Consider the following 21,066-nt stretch of genomic DNA (forward strand, 5'->3'; position numbering starts at 1 on the left):
GAGGCAGTGATAATATAAAATTGATAGTACTTTTATTTAATTTTTTCTTAACAAAGTGGGCTATTTTAATCAAATGCATTGAACTTAAAGAATTCTAGAGTATCAAAATTCCCACTTCAGTATCTTGATACTTTTAAAATAAGACTGTGTTAGCGGAACTATTTTTAAAAAAGGGTAAAAACTAGCCACCACATGCTTGAGTGGGAAAACTTGGTCTCGGGTTATCCTCATTAAAGACATCAGCAAATCCTTCAAGGCCATCAACTAGCATGGAGATAAAAACCCCCTTTCGAGTCCTGGAACCATCATGCAATACTGAGGCAAACACTGGCTGTAAACTAACAGAATTAAGGCACTGGCGATCTCCCATACCATGTCACTGTATTGCCACAGCACTTTAGGAAAAAACACAAATGATCACTCACGGCTTCCAAGCAACACTCAAATTCTTAACTCTAAAACAGAATCATTTTTCACTTACTGTTATTTATTTCTTGGAGCTGAGTGAACTCTTGCATTAGAACAGTACTTTTAAACATGCTCTTCATTTTAAAAAATTATCTTAATGTCTACATTGTGTGACTTTGAGGTATACATGTGTAACTCCCAAGTGAGTTAACACCAATATTTGTATATAAAAAGTAACCAAATAAATAATTTAACTAGCACCCGACAGCATCGGTAGAAAGACTGAACACTGCTGTGCCAGCACTTAAATACCGTCTGCCCAAATAACCTGAATGTATATATCCCCACCCAACTAAAGGCAGGTGACACACTCCTTTCTTTCCAGCCACACCAGAGCCCTTTGCTGTAGCTCAGAAGGTAGTCTAAGATTAGTAGGAAATCTTGAGCAGACACAAAGATGAAAGATGAAACTGCAGCAAGAGAGCATGGCAAATCCAAAAGATCTATTAGTGCATAAATCTATAGGAAAACAACAACAACAACAAAAGAGATAGAGAGAATTAACGAGCTACAATAGAAGTTATGTCTTTAAAGCAGATTATAAACAGGGTGGGAAATGTTTAATATGTGTCCTCCTGAAAAAGCAGTTACCGTCTTTTGCATTAAAAAAAGGAACAGCTGGTGCATTTTCACAGCATCTAGATTTATTTATGGTATAAAGCCATAGGATTGTAATATTATTACTCCTTTCCCACCCTGGCAGAGAGTAAACATGAATTCAGAAGCACAGTGGAGTGAAAACAAAGGAGAGAGAGAAAAGGCAGCAGAGAAAGACAGAAAGGTGAATACAGAGCTACAGAAGTGTTTATTGAGCATGCTACAGAGGTAAGCAGAGTACACACAAAATGAAATTAAACAACCATCAAACCTCCCAACTTTGTTAGAAAATTAATTTTTAATTGTGCCGCTTTCAAACTATACTGAATTTTACATTTCTAAGGATGTAAAAACTCAACTAATAGAAAATATACATGACCATTCTGTCTACATAGATAACAGAATCTATGAATCTTGAAACTAAGTACATCAATTTCAAAAAGTATTGGTCATTTAACAGAATCAACAATTCAGATTGACGAACTGTTCAAATAAATTTGACCTGTAGATTCTGAGCCATGTTTTTATTAAAGTCAGATCTATTCCTAAATACAAAATATTTTGAAGATTTATTAAAACTGAATATTACAATGCAAGGTAAATTAAGACTAAAGGCACATAAACTTTGGTCCCACCTGGTTGTCAGTTTTAGAAAACTGCCACAAAATTAATCTTCCTGCAAGTTTTCGCAGTACACTTTCTTTGTCTTTGAAAAATACATGCACCAGTTCCTGAACTAGCTAGACCAGTCTGCACATGCTCAGAAATCCACAACCATTTTCCAAATCTTAATTACAAACTAAGGATGGCAATATATATTTAAATGCACATAAGTCATGTCAACTTCAAAACATCTACGAAAAATATTCAGCCACAAACAAGACATTACTTAGTGCTGACATTTATATGATACGTCCCACAAGAGTGTGTACAAAAAGGTTAAGGTTCCACAACGCTTTCCACATAGGGCTCAAACGTACAGAAATCACTTGCTGTCTTAAGAAATTAATACTCTGCATCTTGTTAATTTTAACTAATGCCTACATTCATAACTGAATCTAGACCAGATTTGTGAGATACAAAAGGCCAATGTTTTCAAAAGCAATAAAGCCTAAGATAGTAGAAACTAAAAATGCTGCTTTATTCTTTCAGTATCAAGTATCTTATTAGAGTAAATAGAAAGAAATGTGATAAGCCAATAATTCAAAATAAGTTCCAAGCAGGAGAAACAAAAACTTAACCTTTTGACACACCCCTGCCTAAACATATTTTAATTCCCATATAACGATGTGCCCTAAACAACCAATTCTTTTTTCCTAGTAAATGCACAACAGCAACACTAGTTTTCCTTTGTAAGGCACGTATGTCAACTAAGTAGAAAAAAAGAAAAAAAGCAAACTTAAACTAAAAATTTAAACAGACAAGAAAAATGGCTTCCCTATAGAACAGATGAAACACAGCAGTTAGTAACTCTGCCTTTACATACGCCATTTCACTTTATAACCAAGGAATGGTAACAGCATGAAAAAAATCAAACTCTGGTCCCCACTTTTCTGAACAGTCAATAGGTGATGACACCAAACAATGTGATTTGCCCACAATCTTCAGTTCCCTTCCTTAAATTGTTGACTTGGAGAAAGACACTCTCAGATGATGGTTTTCACCAAGGTTATAATTATGAAGGTCGATCAAAGCCTGAATAGCTTCCTCCACTGTTGCCATCTGAAGAAGAGCCATTTTGTGATCTCTTCTGAAACAAAATTATGAAATTAGATACTTCATAAGAGTTTAAACATTTGTTTTTTACTCATCTGAGGTTAAACAAAGACTACAAAAATGTTTGAAGAAAATTTTAATTTCTATCAAGTCACAAATTTAAAGACAAAGAAGCGTGCTTACTGAAAAAACTTAAACGCTTTCACAGTGCCCCCGGTGTTAGCAAACAGAGTTCGCAGATCCTCTTCTGCTACAGAAGGACTAAAAAAGATAGGCAGAAAGAGCAAAAATTAAGAGGAAACCAATAACAAGAATCATGCTTTGCTAAACAAGATGAATATCCTCAGTAAGCAGCTGAAATACTCACGGGATATTAGACAGGTGAAGGGTGGCAGAAGGAGGAAAAATGTTTTGAAAGTTTTTGGATCCAGGTTTTTTAAAACGGTGCAATGGGGAATTACCAAAATCTTTTGTTAGCCCTTGATCATCAAGTCCCTCTCGAGGTAGTTGCACAGTCTGATGTTTAGAGAGAGTAACACGAATAATTTTTCCATACATTTTCTGCCCATTAAGATGATTCATGGCTAGAAAATAAAGACTATCTATTAAAATATGAAAGTAATATTTCCAATTTGAAAAATTTGAATTTCCTTACAATTTAAAAATAAATCATGAATTTTGCATAGGAACTGGTAGTTAAAACTTAAATTTCATTTTCAATTTCTACTAGACAAGGTACTGTAGCAAAGAGCTTCTTCCACTGAAAAAGAAACTCTACAAACCAGCCTTCCGTGATAACACTAAGGATAAACTGGGCTAGGCCACTGCTAATGCTCCCACCCTTCTGCTGCTCACTTCCTACTGTGTTCTATCTCCTGGTCAGCAGGGTTTTGCAATGGTTCCTCTCAGTTCCCTATCAAATTTATGTTCCCTCTATTTCTCATTGGCCACTGGCATTTTTTAAAGATCTGGATAACTCAATTCTTTATCTGCCTTTCTGTTGAATCTTCTTCTTTCCACCCCACCCACCCATTCTAAACACAGAGCAGTAAAAGACTTTCACAGGTTATGAACCTGATCTTGTTAATACTCAGTACATACAAATACTTAGGAACACAATCTAAACTTACTTTTTAACATAGTTATACTTCCCAGTCTGAGCCTTATTTACTTTCTGGCTTCTTTGCAGATATTTATTGATGGTATGTAATAACAACTACTGTATCAGTGCTGGGAAGCGGTGAAGTAGTAAGACACGATCCAAGCCATTATGGAGTAGCATCTCGGACTGTATTTCTTATACTATGCAAGGCCATATTATACAGGCCCATATTTCTACATGGTATGGCAGCCAGAATTTCAGGCCAGTTTGAGACTGCCACACTGGAGGTGGTCACCTAGTGTTTCCAGACAAATGGATGCGATGCTTAACAAAGGGTCAGGATATGCTAATGTTGCTCTGCTCCTTTTTTGTAATTTGGGAGGTCCACAAGGGAAAGAGGTGTTAATTCAGTCCATGACAGAGCAGGCATAGGTATGAAGACATGACAAAAATGGGCATAGACAGGGGTGGACACGGCCACAATTAATCTCCTGGCTACCTAGGAAACAATGCTAATGAATTTCGCCCTCGGTTTGCGCTTTGGTATAAAAGCTGTCTGGAGAATAAACACTGGTGAAATTTTCAGGATTTCTTGAGGGATTCCCTAAAAACCCCCTCCCAATAAAGTCATGTGGGTTGTGTACTTCTTCCCACGCCTCCACTTTGGTCAGAGAAATAATTTATGGTACAGGCTGGTTCTGGACTATGACAAAAAGGCCTTTTAAATCATATGTTGTAAAAGTTCAGATCTCACTAAATATCCTTTATGGATATCCTATACCTTTAAATTCACCAAAATTTATTAAAATCATTATTTTCTCCCTTCAGATTGTGATACACATAAAGATAAAACAATTGTGCCTATACAGTAGTGTAAAAATAGGACATCACAGGGCTTCTTGATGTACCTGTCAGGTTGTCATTAAAAGAAGAGAACTTGCCTAATATTAGAAGTGGGGTTGTTTTAGTAAGTTTCTTCACTTTGTAAACAACACAATAGTTAATACTGATAGTGACAGGAGCTATAATGTCTAGAAGGCAAGCTTCTGAAGGATTATCTAGATCAGGGGTTCTCAACCTATAGATTGTGACCCTTTTTAGGAGTCAAATGACCATTTCACAGGGGCCCATAACAGATAACATACATATCAGCTATTTACTTTATGACTCATAACAGTAGCAAAATTACAGTTATAAAGTAGCAACAAAAAGAATTTTATGGTGGGAGTCCCCACGACATGAAGTGTATTAAAGGGTCATAACATTGATCAAGATTAACTCAGAAGGGAAGACCCACAATAACTATGGACAGCAACATGCCATGGGCTTGCATCCTGGACTACACAAGGTTATATAAAGCAAGCTGAACTCCAGCTAACATTCATCATTCTCTGCTTCCTGGCTAAGAATTCAATGTTGCCAGCTGCCTCAGCTCTTACTAATTTAAGTACCTCACTGTGATAATAAATACCTTTAAACTGTAAACCAAATAAACCCTTTCTCCCTTAAGTTTCTCTGGTCAGATATTCTGTTGAAGCAAAGAAAGAAGCGGACATATTCAAGATGCTCATAATGGGTAAAAACATTAATAGTACAAGTAAGGGTGGCTCTATCCAAGCTCAACAAGACAGCCTTCCATGTATGTTAGCACCCTGGTCTGGAACTCAATCATACTTTGAGCATTGTGTTATGGCAACCAAGCACAATAAAGACAAAAATATCACTTGTTTAAAGTAAGTCTTAGTAGTTACTGTAGCCGGGCAGTGCTGGCATATGCCTTTAATCCCAGCACTTGGAAGGCAAAGGTAGGTGGATCTCTCAGTTTGGTCTACAGAATGAGTTCCAGGATAGCCAGGACTGTTTCACAGAGAAACCCTGTCCTAAACCCGTCCCGCAAAAAGTTACTGTACAGAAGCAACAGTGATATGGGTCTATAGCTCAGAGGACCTGCCTAACATACGCAAGATCTCTGGATTTCTTGATTTGATTTCCAGAACCAAAAAACACAAAAACTACTCAGTGATAATAATAATGTCAATGAGTCACCTCAAAAGAGACAGGCACACAAACCAAGGAGAAAGCAGTAGCTCAAACACCCATGTTAAAAGATAGCACATTTAACATGGGTATTGTCATTTTAAATCAGAAACTCATATAGTTTTCTATTCTAACTGAGCTAAGTTAACAGTTTCAGATAGTTATAACATCAAAAAACATTAATCCTATTTAAAAAAGTAAATTTCAAAGCTTAAAAAAATGTGAATGCAATCAGAATAAGGTAGCATCACTTAAATCTTAATGAATTAAATTGTTAATTTAATTAGCTTGGTGACGCTAATACAGATTACAGATTATTACGTGCTAGGTATACAGGTGTATTCTAGACTGAAGCATGTAGAAAACAACAATATATATGTAACTGGACTGATTACATTTTACCATTAACCACTGGCAAAGGTTTCTCATTTTGTAAAACTTAGCATCTCTAAGGAATTTTCCTTTTCACTGCTAAGTTGAATCGATATTTATAAATGATTTTGGAATACAAGGACATTAACCAGGGTTTTATGACCTATCTGAACAAGGAATAGAAATCTTAAAATGAATTCAGAATATTATTCTTACCAAGCTGTGACTGGTTCCCATCAGCCATCTGTATCAGAGCACTGTCTTTCTTATTGTACAAAATCTTCACGCGCTGCACATCTCCATAAACACCTTTTTGTGGAGCCACAAAGAGGTAATCCAGAAATGGAATTAATTTTATATGTAAGCCAGCTAAAGATTATCTGACACATCAATGAAACACTCAGACATCAACATGATCACTCACTCAATCTCACCATTTGCACAAATGAATAAAGAAGGACAAGATTTTGAACAGTGAATTTTGAAAAGAATAATTTTTGATAAACCCTCAAAGCTATGTGAATGATATTAAATTAAAAACCATGCAAAATAAATCAGCATGCATTAAAACAAACTTTGTGTCTATGGAGAGTTTTAAATAGCAAAGAAAAATAGCAAAAGATTTACTATTCAACTTTAAGCCAAAGTGCTAGCTACAAATAAGAATTAAGGTGAAACAAAAAATCAAATCAATAATAAAAGTATAGTGCTAACAATAACATACCGAAGAGGGTAAACAGACTTTGGGGCGTAACCATCTTTAGAAGGAGAGAAGAGCAAGCAGCGTAAGACAAGAAGAGAGAAGAGTCGAGGAAGAGCGGAGATGAACAGATCATCCATAACGAAGGGTGGTTCCCGCAGAATGGTGAGGTGGTCATGGATCATGGTTCAAGGCGGTTAATTGGGGCAAGTTGGTCCGAGGAACATTTGTTCAAGCACAGAAGCATGAACATAGGGAATGGAGACAGGGAATGAAGACAAGGACAAGGAAAATAAAGGATAAGACAGGGAAGGGAATGGGCATTTGGGGAAAGACAAGGAAAGGGGAGGTGAACACACAGGGAAAAGGATGAAATGGGGAAGGGAAACAGCAATGCAGAAGAAAAAAATAAGGAATTGGGGAACAAAAAAAAAATAAAATATAGGTCAGTACATAGGAAATGCAGGAATTTGGTCAGAAAATGGTTGGTTTATGTACTGTACAAGAAAAACTGAGCAAAATGTAGTCATCCAAGACAAATATGGGTAAAGTACATCTATATCAAAGAGTAAATTACAGCATTTCATCTCAACATAGGGAAGGAATGCATGCATAGGAATTTTAAACTTTGAACTTTAACTGCATAAGCATGGCTGGTTATGAAATGCAGGCAAAGTCTTAAAACAAAGGCACTCTGATCCAAACACTTTAGCATGCAGAACTGTGAATAGTAACAGTATTAAATGATAAAATTAGTTATATCCATTATTAACAGAGGCCAATCATAAATGAGACAAATACTCAAATTAGACACCATAAACTGATACATTTGAGGGTCCCACATTTCATACCAGCTTTCATAGCAATCAAAATAAAATATACCAGACATAAAATGTACAACTGAAGAAAATAACAGCAACTTTATTTAACAAGAAGGGAGCAGGGTAAAGTTGATATATTTGTAGAAGACAATGACTAAAAACTGCAAAGAAAAAATTACTAAGAAAGACTGGAAGAGTGCCTCGTCAAGATCTTTGGAAGAACCTTCAAAGAAAAATGTATTAGAGTAGTTCACATAAAATAAGATTAAAAAAAATGCAATGACACATAAGCATGAAATGAACAAGCAAATCATTAGAAAAGGCAAAGGGCAAAATTGTTTTCGAGTTACATTTGCAAAATTAGATCACATTTGCCTTTGAGAACAACAGAAAAATAAAAAGCCAAACTACGGTACTTCACCATATTTTTCTTAGGAAAAATAGGTAGCTATATTAAAATATATAAACATATATAAAGATATATGACTGTCTAAAAAAACAGTACTACCTAAACAAGTATGTAAATTTTATTCAGAAGCAGAAATACAAAAGATATTTTGGCTAATGAATATACATAAAAGGAAAGGCAAGTGCAAAATGAAATAAATATGAAAACTTTCACAAATGAAATGGAGATGAAAAAGCATTAAAAATTATTTCACTAACCTCTTCATTTAAATTGCTAACCAACAGGACTGTATTGCCACCAGCTGAGACTCCAGGCATACCCACTCGGCCAGCGGCAGCTGCAGCAGCTGCTGCAGCAGCATTTGGAATAGCCAAAGGACTGAGAGCTCCTGGAACAGCTGCAACAGGAAGCCCTAATTTTAAAATAAAGCATATTTTACGAAACACACACAAGTCGTTTACAAAACCAATTTAAGCACGATGGCTGCATGGCTTATGGTTGGCCGGTCCAAATGGTTCCTGTAAGTTAATTTTTAAGATGTTTAGAAAAATGTTTTGTTGGTGTGGAGCAATTATAGAAAAATAACTGATTTCAACAGTCATTTATTATTTGAACATATTTGTACATATTATTTGTACATACCTGTAAAATGTTAGCATATTACAGACATGATAGTTCTGTATCTTCCCTATGGAAAAGCTAACAAAGTATGAAGAATCAATTTTCACTTCCATGATTTACAGTAAGAGGTAAATATAAGAAAACCTTCAAGACAAGGGTACTCATCATCCCATTTCTACAAGTGTTGTCTCTTTTATAACCTAATTTTGAAACCATTCTGCACTTAACAAATATATATATATAGATCAGTTCCTATAAATTTCAGCTACTGCAGACAAATCCTCTTAAACAATTCACACAGAAATCCTAAAGAAAATCATAGACAATTTGCCTTAATTTCTACTCAAGTAAACACACAATGAAGCCCAACTACTTCTACCCTTAAATTCTTATTCACCTATTTTTCATTAAGTACAATGCTACCAACACCGAATTTACACTTTCCCATGAAAATGACACAGATCTCATGACATACTTGCTTAGAAAGAGCCCTTTGCTGTGGCTGTGTAAACTCTTTCTCTCTTTGCAGCGTTCTTATGTGCTCCTGTGAGGCTGCAGCTACCTTCAGGGCCAGAAACTTACACTTTCTTAGCAAGGTTGAGGTGGGCTTTGCATCGTCTGCTCTGACCTTCCACTGAAAGTCAAGGACAAAATTCCTAAGTTTCTGACATGGTCACCTCCTCCAATTCTTCATTCAGCTCTTCCTCCTTTCCTGTGAGTACTCGATCACTAGAATGAAGATTCTCATTTATGAAGTTGTTCTGGGTGGGGGTATTTTGCAGCTTTTTGCCCACTTTCCTTGGTTGTTACGTTTTATTTCAGAATGTTCCAGCTTAAGGAAAAATAAGAATACAGTAACAAACCACCAAGTATCATCATATGTGTTCAGTAATCCCGGCCCAACCTTTTACTGGCTACTAAGCCATTTTATTCATTCTTGTATGTGGTATGTGTTCTTGATAATAATGGAAGTGTACTTTGTTGCAGCCCCAATGTTTTGTGTTGCTCTTTGGCTTCATGTTTTAAGCTAGGTTCTCTGGGAACCTGAAGCTCACTACCTCAGCGAGCTAGGCTGGCTGGCAGATAAGCTTCCACAGCCCCTGACCCCTAGCACTAGGGTTACAGTAGTACTGCCAGTCCAGGCTTTTTCTGAGGGTTCTGTTCTTTGGGCTTGACACGGCAGGCACTTTACCCACTAAGCCATCTCCTTGTCCCTGACTTATTAAATATAACACTTCTCATGACATCTCACAGGTTATGTCCATTTAACAAAATATAATTGTATTTTTTGTCAAGGTATGTATATATGTATATACACTTATTAACTAGATACTTGTACTCAGTAATTTTTTTTTCTTACATTCTTGTGCTAAGTGACCTTTGCATGATTAGAACAAAAAAGTAACAACATTAGGAAAACACCCAGTATTTTCATGCAGTTTGGCTGAATGTACAAAGCATTCAACTTAGGTTGACAATACAATTATTTAATAATAGTGGAAATACCAGATGTAGTAATTATATTGTCAAATCATTTCTTTGTTTTAGTGGCTTTAATTGACTACCTCTTGGAAGAAAAGCTAATTTAAAATGCTGTTAAATTCCATGGTCTTTATGAAACTCAGAATTAGTCGTGGCAAAATTAAACAAACAAAAACAAAGCCACCAACTGCAATACACTGAGTGCAATAGAAAAACAAGTGCTCCATGTTAAGCATCACATTTTAATACAAGGATTTCAAAATTCAAAAACAATTGTTTGATAAGTTCTTTCCCACAATAATACATAAAGTCAACTTCATTTATGGGCTACTTTCAATTCATCATTTATGGGCTACTTTCACTTCTAACAAGCAAGGAAAAGCTCTCAAAGCCATTAACCCAGAAAATTTTCCCTGAAAAACCAACCATAACACAAAAAATAAAATAACATCAAGAATCCCCAATCCCCTAGTATTTTCTCTGTACATCTGGCCTCTTAACTTAGCATCTTCTGTTTACATAGTAGAGTTTTCCTGTGCTTTATACCCAAGCTAAAGAAATTTTGAAACCTTTCGGTTTCATGTCCCCCTTTACACTTAAAATTACTGAGAAAAACAAGCTTTTGTTTACCTAAAGTATTTACCTGAATTATATCTACTGACATTTGCTACAATAAAATTAAAAATAAGAGAACATACAATTATGCACCCTATTAGCCTTAAGGGTGATATAGAAAACAAGACCCCTAAATACACCAGTAAGAAAATCAAAGTCAAAAAGGCAAAACTTATTTTAGTATTAATGTCAGAAATTTTGACTTTGTGGACCCCAACAAGCATTAGGAGACTGCCCACAATCTTCAGTAACACTTTGTAAACATTATGCTTTATATAAAAAATACAAAGGAATTTAAAAGACAAACAACTCATTTCAAAGTGCAAAAGAATACCAGGGTATACGGTTAAAATTACTACTAAGACAGTTCTAAATCACTTCTTACTCATTTACCTGTTGAGTTTTCAAAAAAAATATTCTCAAAATATAAACAAAATCTACTTAAATTTTCTGAATAGATTTCCTACTTTACTTTTGGCAGAAAAATAAAACTTCTTTTAAGATACATTTCTACCATGACAGAGATTCAATAATCTAACAAAATTATCAAAAATTTAAAATTCAAACCTCTAACTACTTAAGCATAATAGTTTTAAAAAATACTTCAGGCTTTTAAATTTGCATTTTTGGGTTTTATAAGGGAGCAAACTTAATGGTAAAATATTTAGATAAAGCTTTAGAACAGGAAATGCGATAAAACTAAAAAATTATCTAAATGAACCTAAAATAATTGAGAATTAAAAGGCAAATGCTAATTGTTATAGACTCAAGAGACAGTTTAAACAGTCTCAGCTGATTTCAATACATATTATGCCTTAATAAAAAGAAAACTTTCATGAAAGAAAAGTTTGGGCTCAAAACAGAAGCAACTTACCTCCCTCTTAGTAAGAAAGGAGGTAATAAAAATATTACCAGAATGTAAAATTTAAGTTTTGAAGACCCCAATACTATTTTTATCTATTTAAATGATAATTCACAATCTATTATCACTACTCCTTGGTTATCAAGCTACAAGGTAGGTTAATCAAATTATGTCAAAGGATGTGGACAGTTATGTCATAAGCAACCTGTTTATGGAACCAGTCGTTTAAGACCTGTGGTAACCACTACTTTTTCGTAATAACATGCTATGCTTTTCTATAGTTTCTTCCCCTAGGTTGGTAAAAGGAAAACTACCTCCACTTCCAAACTATAGGCATAGCTTAAACGCTTATCAAACATTAAAACCTCTGTAGACAGACTTCAGCTTTTCTTCCCAAATAATTTTCTCTGAGAAATTATCTTTGATCAACACAGACATTTTTCAGATTTTACCTAAGGCTATAAGAAAACTTAAAAAACGTTTCACGGTGCATTATCTTTACCAATAAAATACAACTTCTATATAAATGCCAACTGAGTTATTTTACAAGATAACTGCTCATTTGTAAAACTTAAACACATCATATACATAAGATTTACAATTTAGGAGAATAAACTATTATTTTAATGATTTAGAAACTCTATAAGCTAAATACATTAACATATCTTCCATTACTGTAATAAGCTACTTGAAACCAGGTACTGTGAAAAGTTTATTTGGCTTTTAGGCAGTCACATATGGTAGGAGCGCCTTTAGGTACTGGTGTTAGGAAAGAAGTACCTGTGGGAAGAGATGGCAAGGGAAGGTACGTGGAAAGAGCCAGTCCCATTGTTTTTCAGAAACCTTATCTCAAGAAAACCACTAAAACAATTCTTTCACAGGACATCCCACAAGAATCTCCTACCAGATTCCTCTAAAAAGTCTCATCACCTCTTAATACTGCCACAAAGGCTTTGATCAAGTCTCTAAACCACAAACCTTTGTAGAAACAATATCTTAACTATCATTAGCTATTGTCAGTTTTGGCCCTAACTTTCAGTATGAACACGATAAAAATTCCTTCTAGGTCTCATAATGGTCCTATTTAAAAGGTGTATTTTCTAAGCCTCAATACCTTCATTATTTCTTGATCCAATATACAACCAATTCTATTAATCTTAGCCTGATAAAAACAAGTACCTGCCATTTTAACCTGAAAAACAAATACCTGCCAACATGTAACAGACATTTACTACATGCTAAACACTGAGTAAAACCCTTCATATGCACCATTGTATTTAATTCTGGATTATCGCCATTATGTCCATTGCAAATGTATAAGCCAGAGGGTAAAGCTAAGTCAGATTTTCAATGTAGGAGTGCTGGAGTTCAACTCCCAAGTGAACTCTGCCACACTGCAAATATTCACCCTTGGGTAATGCTTTACTTTATTAGGCCATTTCTCCTTCCTTTGACACACATCTTCTGGGTATTAATTTACTGTTGTCTTTTAATATCATCTACTTCTTCCTAATACACTTTTTGGGTGAATAATCTTATGGCACATACTGCACCGAAGAGCCACTTCTAATTTTAATCTATTACAGCCATCAATTTTCATTTTGAGAACTGGAAATTGAAACCACGGCCTTGCAATTGGTAAGGAAGAAATTTTACCACTATTTTCTCAGCATCAATCTTATTTTGATACACAATATGATGTATACTTCCAAAATTTAATTTCAAAATTTATCTTGTTCTCTTATATTTGGAAAATTGTAAGATGAAGTTTTTGTATTAACCTCTGGCTTCTAAACTCACAAATCTTGCCAAAATTTACACTAAAACTCAAAATTCTCCATTATACTAGGCACGGTGGTACATGCTTTTAATCCCAGCACTGAAACACAGAGGTAGATGGATTTTTGTGCATTGGAAGCCAACCTGGTCTATATAGTTAAGTTCTAAGTCAGCCAGGGTAACACAGTGAGACCCTGCTTCAAAACAAAATTCGACACTAAATCTCCTATTGTCTGATAAAGATCTTCATATTTCATTCTTTGTAAGTAATCATCAATAAGATATAATACTTTAGCACTAATTTCCCACATTTCTTCATCTCATGCTACTATTTTAGACTCTATTAAGAGTAAAAGCCTTTAGTATTCTTGTTTTTAGCTCCCAAATATACCCAGCAACCAGTTTAAACCTAAATAGATCATCCTTATTCAACTGCTCTGACTACTAACAGATCCTTCCTTCACAGAAAGGTTCTTAACCAATTATTTTGATTAAATGCATCTTAATAAGATAGTTACAGAATACTTGTAAATTTATCTCTTTTGACGCTAAGAGGCTAATAATTCCAATATAAAATTCATATTTCACAGATAACAACATTCCTAAGATCTTGCTCTGTAAATTTTTGTGGCACCATTTCATTCATATTTTCCCAGTTATTACATATGCCATTCAAAATATTTGCCTCTCATAAAATAAAGCAGAAGCTTTATAGTGTATTTGTTTATACCAGGTCCTTGGTGCATAAAACCCTCCCAAAGGAAGATCACTCATTTCACTGTACTCAAAACCACACTACGTGTATTGGTTCACCTTCAAATTACAACCAGTCTTGTTAACCTCTTTCCACTTGAATACAAAATCTGTGAGATCAGAAACCTTCACAGTAACATTAAGAAAAAAAATACGCTTAAAAATCAAGAATCTAATTGGAATGTTTTGTTGCATCTTCTGATTTCTATTTTGTGAAACTCTCCTGCAAAATCTTCACCTTAAGCCACAGACTGTATACCATGTCATCTTCAACTGCATAGAGAGGTCATGCACATCTTTTGAAACATTTCTCTATTTACTCATTATTATCTGTAGCTGTCCATTTTTAAAAATACAAATTTCTGGGGCTGGAGAGATGGCTCAGCCGTTAAGAGCATTGCCTGCTCTTCCAAAGGTCCTGAGTTCAATTCCCAGCAACCACATGGTGGCTCACAACCATCTGCAATGAGGTCTGGTGCCCTCTTCTGGCCTTCAGGAATACACACAGACAAAATATCGCACACATAATAAATAAAAAATAAATAAATAATATTTTTAAGAAAATACAAATTTCTGTTTTATTATTCTGGGGAGATAAGGTCTCACTAGGTGGTCCCGATAGTTCTTGAACTCATGACACTCCTGCCTCAGCCTCCAGGTAAAAGACTACATGTGTTTATGATTACAGTGAGTTTCACCTTAGAGTGCACTGTCATGGAATTCAGGCTACTACTCAGTCTTAAAAATACTAACTCTTTTGAGTACTGGGATTATAGACTTGAGTCACCAGTTGTTCCCCAACTTCTTTTCTAAAAGAGTTAGGATTTAAACATGTGAAGAGTTTTAAAATTCAACTACAGTAAAATAGAAGACCGGTTAATAAACCAACACTCTACATCATTGTCTAAGATCATCTTTGTTCAAATATCACACTCACAAACAGGAGATGCATTAAGATTGCTGCTGAAATAACATGGTATATTAACTTATAATAAGTTTTACAAGTAACTAAAATAATGTTTAAAAGGTATAACTATATAAGCAAGCAAGTCATTCAAGAACATTATCAAGTTATAATGCACTGTGATAAAATATTACTAGACCGTAGAATTTCTTAGCTACATAATAATCTTATAGGAACATCCTCATGAGATGAGCCCATTGCTGAGGGAAACACTCAGTGGTTCTATTTCATGTTTCTGTCCAACACATGACATGAAGAGGTTTAAATAGAGGTGGAATCTTAAATCATTATTTTTTAAACTGGTATTTTTCTAGTCATTCTGCAGGTAAAAACTATTCCCGAAAGGATCTGTCTAGATATTTAACAGTGGGGCCAAAACTTTAAATAGCAATGAGAGAAGGGAGACAGTGCTAATCCTTGTACCTAAGATTCATGTGCTTACAGCTTTTTTCATTGGCGCTTCTTTTTAGAAAGGTACTTAATTTCACCACTGTCTTAATTCATTGATAGGAGCCTTGCTTACACACAAAACAAGCAGCATTTCTGTATTTCTAAGCACTGGTTCTACTAATGGTTCAGTAAGACATTTCTGAATCCCTGAACAAATTTAAAAAATATTAATATCTAAAAATAGCATTCTTTGTTTTTCTAACATACGTTAAGTGAAAGCAGAGGTGCTAGTACATATACTTGAAACAATGAGACCACTACTATTCCTCACTGCTCCAATACTCATTTGCTACTGTCTGCATTTGCAGTTTTTCTCCTGTGACTGTTATAAAATAAACATAATACATATAATGTCTCATAAAAGTTGTTTAAACACAGAATAACAAAAAAGCAGGCCAGTAGGCAAATGTAATTTCAGGAAATGCTTTGTAAAGAGAAAACTGACAGAAAGGCACTAACACATCCAAAGTAATCCTGAAAAAGAAAATGACAAAATGATGGGAACCTTTTTATATTAATACTTAATATGGAGCTAAAATAACCAAAGCAATCTGGTACCGACAAAAACATGGAAGCATGGATTGATCATACACTCATACACAAACATACAACCAAAACTAAATCCAAACCGTATTTCTAATTATTATTTGAAAAAGTAAAAATGTAATTCAACAGACATTTACTGTTGGTCTACAAGAATCTGCTAGTTTAAAAACAACATAAAAAACAACAAACTGTCCCAAGCCTCATTCCTCATACAAAAATAATTCAAAATGGATAATGAAATTAAACTATATAACTGAAGAACACCTTCACAATCTAGCACAAGTCACTGAGACAAAAGCCAGTAAATAAAGACTTCATTAAAACGATTAACACGCTCTATGAATGACTCTGTGGAGAGGATGAAAAGACCCAGCCCACATGTTCTGTCATATATGGATTTAGACTCTAAAAAGAGACGAGAAAGTAGGGACGGGGAAGTGAAAGAGGAACAGGGAAGGAGGAGTAAACAAGGAAAATAAAGGGTCAGATCAGTTATAATTAAATGACATTACAAGCTTTCATCATTTTACTAGCTCACAATCACATCTGTCTTTTGTTCCCACAATTCTTGGTAAAAGAGATGTGATATAAATTCCTCTGCTATTTATTAAAAACCAATACATAAACTTGGCAAAAATTAATACTTGAACCCATCCATTCATAAATTATTGTAAAAATACAACTATTTACAGCAAATGCTATGTCTAGCAACTATTTTCTTTAGAAAAAGAGAATGAGGAATTTATTGCTCTATAGACACCTAGGGATACAGCTGAGAGATGCAGTGTATCTCTAAAAAGGACTGAGGTCTTAGATTTAATCTCCAGTACCACCTTCAGCCCTGAAAGTCAGTGAATGGAAAACCAGAATTGTTCTGCACACACTTTATTATATAAAGTATAGATCTAGTTTATTAAGGAGGAAAACATCTAGGTTTTACTAACTAAAGAAAAAAAAGTATGTGAAGGGAGACAATCTTTGTAACTGCTCGCTCACTCTTATGAAAGACACTAAGGCAGGACTCCTTACTAAACCCATTAGCTGGAGAATGAAGGCTTCATATTAACACAAGGAGTCACAATCAATCTCCAGCATAACTAAGTTAGTAAACATGGAAGAACCAGATGTTACAGGTCTTTTTCCAAGATAAGCCCAAATGAAGAGAATAGAGGAACAAATTATGATACACAAGAATATAATCAGAGCAACATAAAACTAGCAATATCTTTTTTTTGGGGGGGGGGGGGGTTTCGAGACAGGGTTTCTCTGTGGCTTTGGAGCCTGTCCTGGAACTAGCTCTTGTAGACCAGGCTGGTCTCGAACTCACAGAGATCCGCCTGCCTCTGCCTCCCGAGTGCTGGGATTAAAGGCGTGCGCCACCACCGCCCGGCTAAAACTAGCAATATCTTAAAGTTTAAGGATTATCAAGCCAAAGAAACTGATGTTGGGGCAAAGAGAAGGGACTGTCACATGATGAAAAGGAATTAAGGAGACAGCAAAGAATTAAGAGCTGGAGGGGGAAAGGGCACCAAGGAAACAAGGCCCTTTAAATAAAGAGGATCAGCACCCGTAGTGAAAGGCAGCAAGCACAGTGTCAGCATGTGTCTGCACCAGCTGGGGTCCTAGAACTAAAAGTCAAAGTGGACACATGCCCTGTACATGTCTCTATCCCTAACCCAGAAGCAATCTCCAATAGATACCTTCTTGCAAATGAAAATTAAATTTTCTCCTACGGAGCCTTACTGGGGAAACAAACTGCTCATAAGGGTAGGCCTCGTGCTCAGCAGTTAGATGGCCAAAATGAACTCAACAGTAACTCTACAGGTTCCTTGTTTATAATATCACTTCACGGCCTTTTGTTTTCCTCTTCTTTATTTTTGTCTTTTATAACACTACATATATCTTCTATTGTGGCTTCCAGTTCTGTGTTTTCATAGGATTCCTGAGAGTGTGAACAAGTGAGTTTCTGTGCTTCTAGCTGTTATTTATGCCTTTTTTTGGGGGGAGAGGGGTTTTTGTTTGCTTTCTCATCTACTTTATTTTATTATTCTTCTTTAAACCTGTGTGCTTTCTACTGAGAGACAGAAAGGGATTGGATCCAGATTGGGGGAGAGGAACTGAAATAAGTAGAAGAAGGGGAAACCATAATCAAGATTATTATGTAATAAAAAACAAATCGATTTTCAATAAGTGAAAAATAATTTTAAAAAGAACAAAAATCCACTGCCTGTCTGGGTTATGTAAGCATGTATGAGGCTGACAAACAAAACATTAAGATTGAAGGCAGTCTGCACTACAAAGATTTGCAAGGCCAAACTGTAGACACAGTGAGATCCTTGTTTCTATTAAACTAACCAGACGATTCTTGGTGTGGTAAAGATATATTATGTTTTGGAAAGAAAATCTGGGAATACTGTGGTGATAGTTGAGATGTAACACGTGGGATCAATGCTTTTATTCAAAACCCCAAGTAAACCCATGGCTATCATTACTGATATGATTACAGAAATGCAGGATTCATTCTAAGACAGTGATTGAAATATAAACGCAAACTGTGAAGTATTACCATGTGAATGACCCATTAAAAAGCAACAGATAAAAGCTTTAGAGTTTTGAAATAAGCTTACTTGGGAATTTTAAGGTTAGGCATACAAAAGAAGAAACACAGTATGTCAAGAAAACTCCTAGTAACTTAAAACATGTACTACTTCAGTCACAATAAGAAGTAGTGGTTACAGAGATACCAAATACTACTATATAAGGGGTCAGTTTATGTGTTCATTAGAATGGACTTCAAATAACGGCAAACATTAAACTCATATCACATACATATACCAACCATTTTACCTATTTGCAAGTAGATGTGATAGTTACACATTTACTGTATTTTCAACATTTGTCTGGTTTTTAAAATGATGGACATTAACATAAACTAAAATTATAAGAGCTACTTTCTTCTTTCTCAAACATAAATTTTGAATTCTGTTTAAATAATAATCTTGAATTAAAAGTAGTATTAGTTGGGGATGGAGACTGTCCAGTGATTAAGAGTGCCTGTTGCTCTTGCAGAGGACCTGGGTTTGGAATCTGGAGTTCACATGGCAGCTAACAACTGTCTGTAAACTCCAGTTCTGCAGGATCTGATGTCCTTTATAGGCATTGGACACACATGGTATACAGACATACATAGAGAAAACACACATAAATAAAAATGAAAATACTACAAATACCAAAATAAAAATCCCCAACACACATTAAATTCATGAAAACTATTAAATTCTGACACTATAAATCAGGTTGCTTATTCTAACAAATTTTCCTCCAATCTTCAGTCCATCAACAATCAGCTGCTCATTTTACACTGCATTTTACATAATTAGCACAAATGCACTGCAGGGCAAGGTAAGAGTCCAAAGGAAGAGCAATACACATTTTATAGAAAAATCCTCAATGACAAATTTTCAAGATTTATGGTACATTATACCACACTCCCATTTTTAATTGTGTTAATACTTTTGTTGTTTTTGCACACTGCTAAAGCAATCAGATTAACCCTAAGAAGTAGGCATAAAGGGCTTAGGCTTAAATATCAAATCTGAAGCATACATATTTTGATAAACTTAACATTCTTTTTCATTCCAATTTTTCTCCTTTTGTTTTAGGTGAGTTATAAGGACAAAATGAGGTGACAAAAAGGGGATAAATGAATATACTTTTAATTATACTTAGCAAGTTAAAGTTTTCCTTATAATGGAATTCATATACTCTTCTGAACAGACAAAACAAAAGCTCGTAAAATATGAACATAATTTTTTAAGGTTTAATATGTAAAATTAATTATACTTACAGGAGTTTAACAGGTACTTTTCCACCGAACAATGGAAGAAAGTTGGTATAGACAGTAAAAATCATACCTAAAAGGGATGTCTCCTTGGCAAATGCTGCAGCAATAGCTGGGTCTAATGCAGGCTGGCCATCTCCAGATGGAAGATCGGGTCGTGTATAATCCCTACTTTTATCATTGTTGTATTTTACATTCAAATTCACAAGTTTGGAAAAATCAATCCTTAGGGTACAGCAAGCATTATAAATATTTTGACCATCTAGGGCCTGTGAAAGTGAATAAAATGAATCAGCCATTTTAAATTTGAAAATAAGCAAAAACAGGAAAGGGATTACAATTTCATACATTAAGCCAGGCTACTTCCATTCTAAGTGTGTTAGTTTTTACCATTCACTGCCTTCATTAAACAGGAAATGCTATGTAACTCTAAAATACCATTTCATCATTGATGCTAACACTTTCTAAGAGCTTAAAAAAAAAGTAATAGTTACACAAAGTCAGCCCTAATAACATTTATTCATTTGAACAATCTATTTGCACACATTTTATTAAGAGTAACACTAATATGAGTTGTTACAACTACTACCGGATGCCACACTGTATGAAGTTGCCTCGGACCAAATAAATGCAGCCCCAAGATTTGTAACAAATCTCACGAAATGAAATAAACACTTAAGATGAATTGTTTGACCTGAATCAGAATATCCTGATAAAATTAGAAAGATCAATGTCATTCCAGGAAATTCTGGAATAAAAGAGCATCAAGTCTAGAGTTAAAAGCCTAGACTTAAACCACTATTTAACCCTGAGTATCAATATACTAATATAGAAAATAAATATGATAAGGACCACTAAGTTTCCTTACAGGGCTATTGTTAAGAATAAATTAAGGATGCCACATGTGAAAGTTTATCATGAATTATTAACT

At 34.9% G+C, this 21,066-nt stretch overlaps 1 protein-coding gene across 5 annotated transcripts in view; it reads right to left on the reverse strand.

The window, feature by feature from the left end:
• Positions 1 to 1,344: 1,344 nt before the first annotated feature.
• Ptbp2 (polypyrimidine tract binding protein 2) overlaps positions 1,345 to 21,066 on the reverse strand; it is a 62,888-nt gene continuing 43,166 nt past the window's right edge. For 2 of the 5 annotated variants that reach the window (XM_038311050.1, XM_042054153.1), the window contains 7 exons: positions 20,209 to 20,404; positions 8,480 to 8,634; positions 7,017 to 7,050; positions 6,509 to 6,601; positions 3,149 to 3,365; positions 2,965 to 3,042; positions 1,345 to 2,815 (listed from right to left, as the gene is read on the reverse strand). In XM_038311050.1, coding sequence (XP_038166978.1) covers positions 2,683 to 2,815; positions 2,965 to 3,042; positions 3,149 to 3,365; positions 6,509 to 6,601; positions 7,017 to 7,050; positions 8,480 to 8,634; positions 20,209 to 20,404 — 906 coding nt within the window. In that variant the 3' untranslated portion in view covers positions 1,345 to 2,682. The remainder of the gene's footprint in view (positions 2,816 to 2,964; positions 3,043 to 3,148; positions 3,366 to 6,508; positions 6,602 to 7,016; positions 7,051 to 8,479; positions 8,635 to 20,208; positions 20,405 to 21,066) is intronic. The other 3 variants (XM_038311051.1, XM_038311053.1, XM_038311052.1) reach the window with 3 other exon arrangements.

This window comes from Arvicola amphibius, chromosome 14, assembly GCF_903992535.2.
Source record: "Arvicola amphibius chromosome 14, mArvAmp1.2, whole genome shotgun sequence".
NCBI classification, from domain to species: domain Eukaryota; kingdom Metazoa; phylum Chordata; class Mammalia; order Rodentia; family Cricetidae; genus Arvicola; species Arvicola amphibius.